Raw genomic sequence first — 6,000 nt, 5'->3', positions numbered from 1 at the left:
CTACCACCTTAGACATGGCACATGCCTCATGGATCCTTGACCCAATTATGTTTCGTCCACATGCTTATTTTGGGTTCGGTAAATAGGCCCATCTACTTTTCATCTTTCATCGAATGGGCCCAATGCAGCCCTAACATGTCTCATGGGTAAGGTAACACATTATTACCTCAAATGGAACTGATATCCATACCCCTCTTTTATAATGACACGTGGCACGAATTGAGCCGCTACGGCTAATGCTCCTTCCTAAGAGCTAATCAGAAAATGGGTCCCAAGTGAGGAGTAGTCTTACTACTAAAAGAAGCTAGTGCCAATGTCAATCTCCTCATGTGTGAATTGTCCGAAATACCCTTGAATTTATATAGATGTGTGAAGTGGAAATTGATATACCCACACCCTTTTTTGTCAATAATGGCCCAATTCCCTTCATATACTTGTTGTAGACTATTTTGCAGATATGTGGTACCCAGTACTGGATTCGGATTCTCTTTTAGGACAGGCCCTGATAGTAGATTATAAGTAGAAGGTTGAATTGCCAAACACGCGTCTATTATCTATTGAGAATGACTACAAAAAGACACTTACATGATGGAGGGTATGTGAGATCACAACCGTTGATCATATAGAGGCAGAAGTGGGCCTGATAGTGTCGGGCCCAATATGTGTCTTTTTCACTTTAATAAACCGGTAGAGGTTCAAATTAACCAGTAGACGTCCCTGCCAAGCCCCAGGTTACCTACCCAAAAAAAAAAATAGAAAAAAAGAAAAAAAAATCACATTTATAAGACTAGCGGAAAAAGTTTGGCATATGTAATAGGGGGATGATAAATTCGCACCCCTTGTAGAATAATTCGCACCCTTTATGGTGTGAATGACTGACTGGGTGTGAAATGAACTGTGGCGCTTCTTGAGGTGTCACGTTAAAAGGTGTGCGAATTATCCTAGAGGGGGTGCGAATTTCTCATCACCCAAATAATAATAATAATAATCACTTAATTAGAAAAAATGATTAAAAGAGTAAGTGGTGTCATTATAAAAAAGAATTATACGGGAATGATATGATTTTGGCCAAGTGGAGCCGTTAATCGTAACGGCTAGTGATTCTCTCACGTGCAAACTCCAACCCCTTTGTTAACGTAAACACCCCTTTCTCTTCCACCTGGTTTTTTGTCCTTCTTCTCTCATCAAAACCAATCGTTTTCTCCACGTCATGTACACACATACACCGTTTTATTCTTCATCACCTTCAGCTGTAAAGCGCAAACCACTACGAAGAAAAATACGCCATACAAAATCATTTGCTTTTTCTTCATTAAAACTTCACCAAAACACTCTTCCCATTAAAGTACATATATATTTAGGCCAAAATCGTGACTCAAAGTTGAAAGGCAAAAACTAACTCAAAAGAGAGAAGGATTTGAAAGCAACCCCATATTGAAAATCTTTCCCTTTTTTGTTCATTCTCTTGTTATATAAATTGAGTGAGGGTGGTGTTTGTTCACAAGCTCTTTGTGGTTTCAAAACTTAAAAAGAGCTTCACACCTCCTTTCATCATCAAAACAATGACTATCATTGCCATTCACCATCCATGGACCTTTGCATTTGGCATTCTAGGTATTAATAATTCAACACCCATTTTTGTTTTCTTTCCCTCTTGTTGATTTTCATTTGATTTTGTTGGTTTTCATGCATCTACAGGAAATATTGTGTCTTTCATGGTGTATTTGGCCCCACTGTAAGCATTTATTGAAATTCAGTAAATTTAGAATGTTGAGTTTGATGGTGATCACACTGAGATCTATTGATTTATAATTTTTCTATCTTTGTTTTGTTTTAATTATTATTTTTTCTTTTCTTTTTGTCCTTTCAGTCCAACCTTTCTTAGGGTTTACAGGAGGAAATCAACAGAAGGGTTTCAATCAATACCTTATGTGGTAGCATTGTTCAGTGCCATGTTGTGGTTGTATTATGGGTTCCTCAAGAGTAGTGGCATCTTGCTCATCACAATCAACGTTGCAGGATGTGTTATAGAAACGACATATATAGTTATTTACTTGGTATATGCACCTAGGAGTGCCAAGGTGGTCTCTCTCAATAAAGTTCTCTTTCAGATATGATATTTATATAATATTTTTAGTGCATTTTAATTTGAACATAAAAATCACAAGTTATTAAGGAAGACACCATTTGATATGAAGCCATAAAAAGACTTCTTAGCATTGGGTTGGGATGAAAAGAACTTGTGGCTGTACAAAAAATTCAAGGAAACTTTCTGAATTCTCTAGAAGAGGAATGAAATACTTAAAAAAAAAAAAACCCTACATTTTCATAATATTGTTCACAGGGATTTGAAATTCTCACAGTTAAATTTTTTTAACATGCATCATGAGCACATTGGCCAACTTAATAAGGGCTACCTGACCTAAGGTGAAGAATAAAATTGCCTACAGTGGTCGGTTTCTTCTTATTCTCTTACAGTTATTTAATCTGGCGAAATTAAAGATCACTAGCTTTTGTCTTATATTTTGTTAACAAACTATTCGAAATGATATTAAAAAAAGAAAAACGAAAATTGATTCAATTCGAGTTTGATTTTATGAATTTTTGTCGACAAGTTTATTTATTTTTTCCTTCAAACATCCTTCACTCCCATCATCATCTTCTTCTTCTTCTTCTCATCATCATTATTGTTATGAGAAAAGAGTTTCTACTCTGTAAAGTAGAAACATATCTACTCCATCGGCCTAAAATACAGGGGGAGGGGGGCACATTTTTTGGATGATCCAAACCATTCATTTGATAGGCCCTGACATTGATAAGGTGTGCCTAAAAATCAGCTCCATAGGATCATCCTAGCCCTTTTATTTGTGGAGGTTAAAAAGGGACAGATTTGTGGAGGTTTATACCTGTCCATTTTAACCTCCGCAAATCGAAGGGTTGGAATGATCCTATAGAGCTAATTTTCTGGTCACACCCTCTCTATGTCAAGGGCAATGAAATGAATGGTTGGCATCACCCAAAATATATGGGGCCCCACTATATATATTTGGGGCCGGCGGGGGTAGATAACTTATCTACTTAGACACTCTTTTCTCTATAATTATTATTATTTAGACGTTTGGGTATTTGTCATGATGGCAGTATTGTATTCTATGGTGGTAATTGGATGAAGTACTGGTTTTCTTGCAGATTTTTACGGTGAAGATGGTGTTTTTATTGAATGTGGTGGTGTACGGGTTGATATTGTCATGCACAGTCTTATTTGCAAAGGGACCTAAGCGTGTTGTAATTCTTGGATGGATCTGTTCTGCATTTGCGGTCAGTGTGTTTGCCGCTCCTTTAAGCATCATGGTAAGCTTAGAGCGTGGTTGGGAATAATTTTGATGAAAATTATGGTAATTTTAATGGAAAAATTCCATGTCAACACAGAGATTATTGACTACTATGTTGGTGTACCGCAGAAACTAGTGATAAGGACAAAAAGTGTAGAATTCATGCCTTTCTCGTTGTCCTTCTTCCTCACTCTAACCGCCGTGATGTGGTTCTCTTATGGCCTACTACTGAAAGACTTCTTCATAGCTGTAAGTTGCTAAAATATTAACACTAAATCATTAATCAATTTCCTTCAATCTTTTTTATAACATTGCTGATTATCTCTCTCTAAATCTGTTTTTCCACTGAATTAGATACCAAATGTACTGGGATTCGTGTTTGGAATTGTTCAAATGATCCTGTACATCATTTACAAGGATGTGAAGATGATCATATCAGAAAAACAACCACCTGACCAGGTCCTAGACGTAAACTTGAGCACAATGATGGATTCAGAGATGCAACCCATCGAAAAACAAGCAGATTATGTAGAAAAGGATTTCATGCCGAGTGAAAACAATGTGTAATGTACCAAATCAGGAACCCAACTTATGTCAGCTCCCAGAACAAAGGCTTCATGCACCAGTTCTAGGGCATTTCTCTCCACATAAATAGTTGTATGTTAGAGAACATGTAGCATCTATATATTTATACGTCGAGTATAATTGGTACAAATAAACAGAAGTAAAATTAAATTGCAATGTTTAGGCTTTCTTCCTCGAATCCCATCATTGCATCCAAACTAATATGTTTCTACTCAACCAAGCTCAGTATTGCTTGATTTTGATTTGATAGTTTCAAAAATGAGGTACTAATCTAATGAACATATCAATCCAATATGTGTGTACCTGTGTTTCAGTGCAACTATCAGCATATCCTAGAGTACAAACTTGATATCTTGTTGTTTAGGGAGTAATTTTCCATGTATGGGACTCTTTGAGTAGTTAATTATGTATGTATTGGGCCTACAACCTATTATTTAAAGTTAAAAAGTAAATGTCCTGGGTTCAAAACCCAACAACTCCTTGATCCACACGTTAGAGGGAGTGCTCAAGTATGATTAAATAACACCAACTTTAACCGCTTATGCCCTGTTCTTTTTAGATTTTGACAACCGATTGAGAGTCCAAAACATATTATAGACTCAAAATCATGTTTAGGCCCTGTTCCGTGTTTGCTCAAAATTACATTTAATTTTCAGCAGCCAATAATCAATGGGAGGCTCACAATCGGCTGTCACAATCTGAAATGAACATGGCATTAATTTTGAGTCCAATAATCGGTTTAGGACTTACAATAGGCTGTCAAAATCGAAAACGAATAGGGCCTCAAGCTTTTGGAGTAATTGGTTGTTGCAGAATTGATGAGTTAATTTTTAATCAATATATATTTAATCTATGAAAATACATTTAATTTAGGTATTTTAGTAGAAAAATCAAACTAGAGACTTTTCAAATACCATGTAACTCAGGCAAGTCGACTCATTCTGCTCACTTTCAGACATAGTTGACTTGGCAAGATTTTAAACAATGGCCAAAAGTTTAGCTGAACTCCCAATATTATTAAGCACAAGCTTAAATTGGACATCATCATCTTCTTTATTCTAATTTTAGTACAATTATACAAAGGTGGGCACATTGTTGAACCTCTCTACTAAGAAAAACTAAAAGTACCTACAATCATCGGGCCCAAAATAAATCCTACCGGTGCTACCACCAAGGAGATCATACCCCACAATGTAACTCTGCTGTGCAAAATTTCCCAGAATTGAAATACCCCTATTTCGCACCATCGCAACACAGACAACTCCATCCCCCACCATTAAAAACATACTCGAAGCAGACAATGTTAGCTCTGCCCCACCAGAAAAATGAAATGTAATGGGAGGAATTTGGTTCAAATCCCCCAAAGTTCCTTCATAACACAATTCCACTTGGTGCCGCGGGTCTCTGATCTCTTTCAACTTGATCAACTTCCTCAGTGGTTGAATCACGGCATCGAAAATGGGCGAATCAAGTATAGTCAGAGAAGTACCCGAGTCTATCATTGGCTTAAAGCCTCCTGAAGGGAATGAAAGCATTTGAGAGCCTAGAGTCATGGAATCGACACCGACGTGGTAACGATTTTCCCTTCCCTTTATTTAAATTATCGGGGTCCCTTTTCCCGCCATCGCTGGATACTCACCGAATTGTAGATGGCTTACAATGGTGGTATTCCCTCTACGACCCAAGCAGTAAGAAAACCTTTGTATGTTTAGCTGAGAGATAAATGATAGAGGGCCTTTGCTAAAGCCCACAACTCCTGCTTGATCGCCGACGCCCCCAAAATTGAAATTGTTATCATGGCCACACCCAAACACAAGGTTGATCAAAGATATGTTTCGGCGATCCGCGGTGTCAAATGTAATGGTATCGAATGCGAGGAATCCGCTTGAGTAGGTCCCATCTCTATAGTGTGCTCGGTAATTGCAGGTCCTATCACGGCAGAGAGTAGAATGGTACCTCTCGCAAGGTGGAGCCACGCAGCCTAAGTTATGATGAGTAGAAGATTTGGATGCGTCGAAAATGGGTTTAGTTTGTTGGAAACAATGCTGGCAAGGGAGGCAATGAAACCAAGTGAAGTCTCCAC

At 37.6% G+C, this 6,000-nt stretch overlaps 2 protein-coding genes across 2 annotated transcripts; one reads left to right on the top strand and one right to left on the bottom strand.

The window, feature by feature from the left end:
* Positions 1 to 1,464: 1,464 nt before the first annotated feature.
* On the top strand, positions 1,465 to 4,086 carry LOC143853484 (bidirectional sugar transporter SWEET14-like). Its single transcript, XM_077363273.1, has 6 exons — positions 1,465 to 1,614; positions 1,699 to 1,735; positions 1,871 to 2,081; positions 3,190 to 3,351; positions 3,462 to 3,581; positions 3,687 to 4,086. Exons 1-6 carry the CDS (start codon positions 1,563 to 1,565, stop codon positions 3,897 to 3,899), a joined length of 795 nt encoding a protein of 264 aa, XP_077219388.1. The 5' UTR covers positions 1,465 to 1,562; the 3' UTR covers positions 3,900 to 4,086.
* A 949-nt stretch (positions 4,087 to 5,035) lies between these two features.
* On the bottom strand, positions 5,036 to 5,470 carry LOC143853202 (aspartic proteinase CDR1-like). The gene has a single exon (XM_077362943.1). It carries the CDS (start codon positions 5,468 to 5,470, stop codon positions 5,036 to 5,038), a length of 435 nt encoding a protein of 144 aa, XP_077219058.1.
* Between the last annotated feature and the right edge of the window lie 530 nt (positions 5,471 to 6,000).

Source organism: Tasmannia lanceolata, unplaced genomic scaffold, assembly GCF_043159265.1.
Source record: "Tasmannia lanceolata isolate RefF3 unplaced genomic scaffold, GAP_Taslan_0.1 ptg000019l, whole genome shotgun sequence".
Classification (NCBI taxonomy): domain Eukaryota; kingdom Viridiplantae; phylum Streptophyta; class Magnoliopsida; order Canellales; family Winteraceae; genus Tasmannia; species Tasmannia lanceolata.
This window is presented reverse-complemented; position numbering and strand designations above follow the sequence as displayed.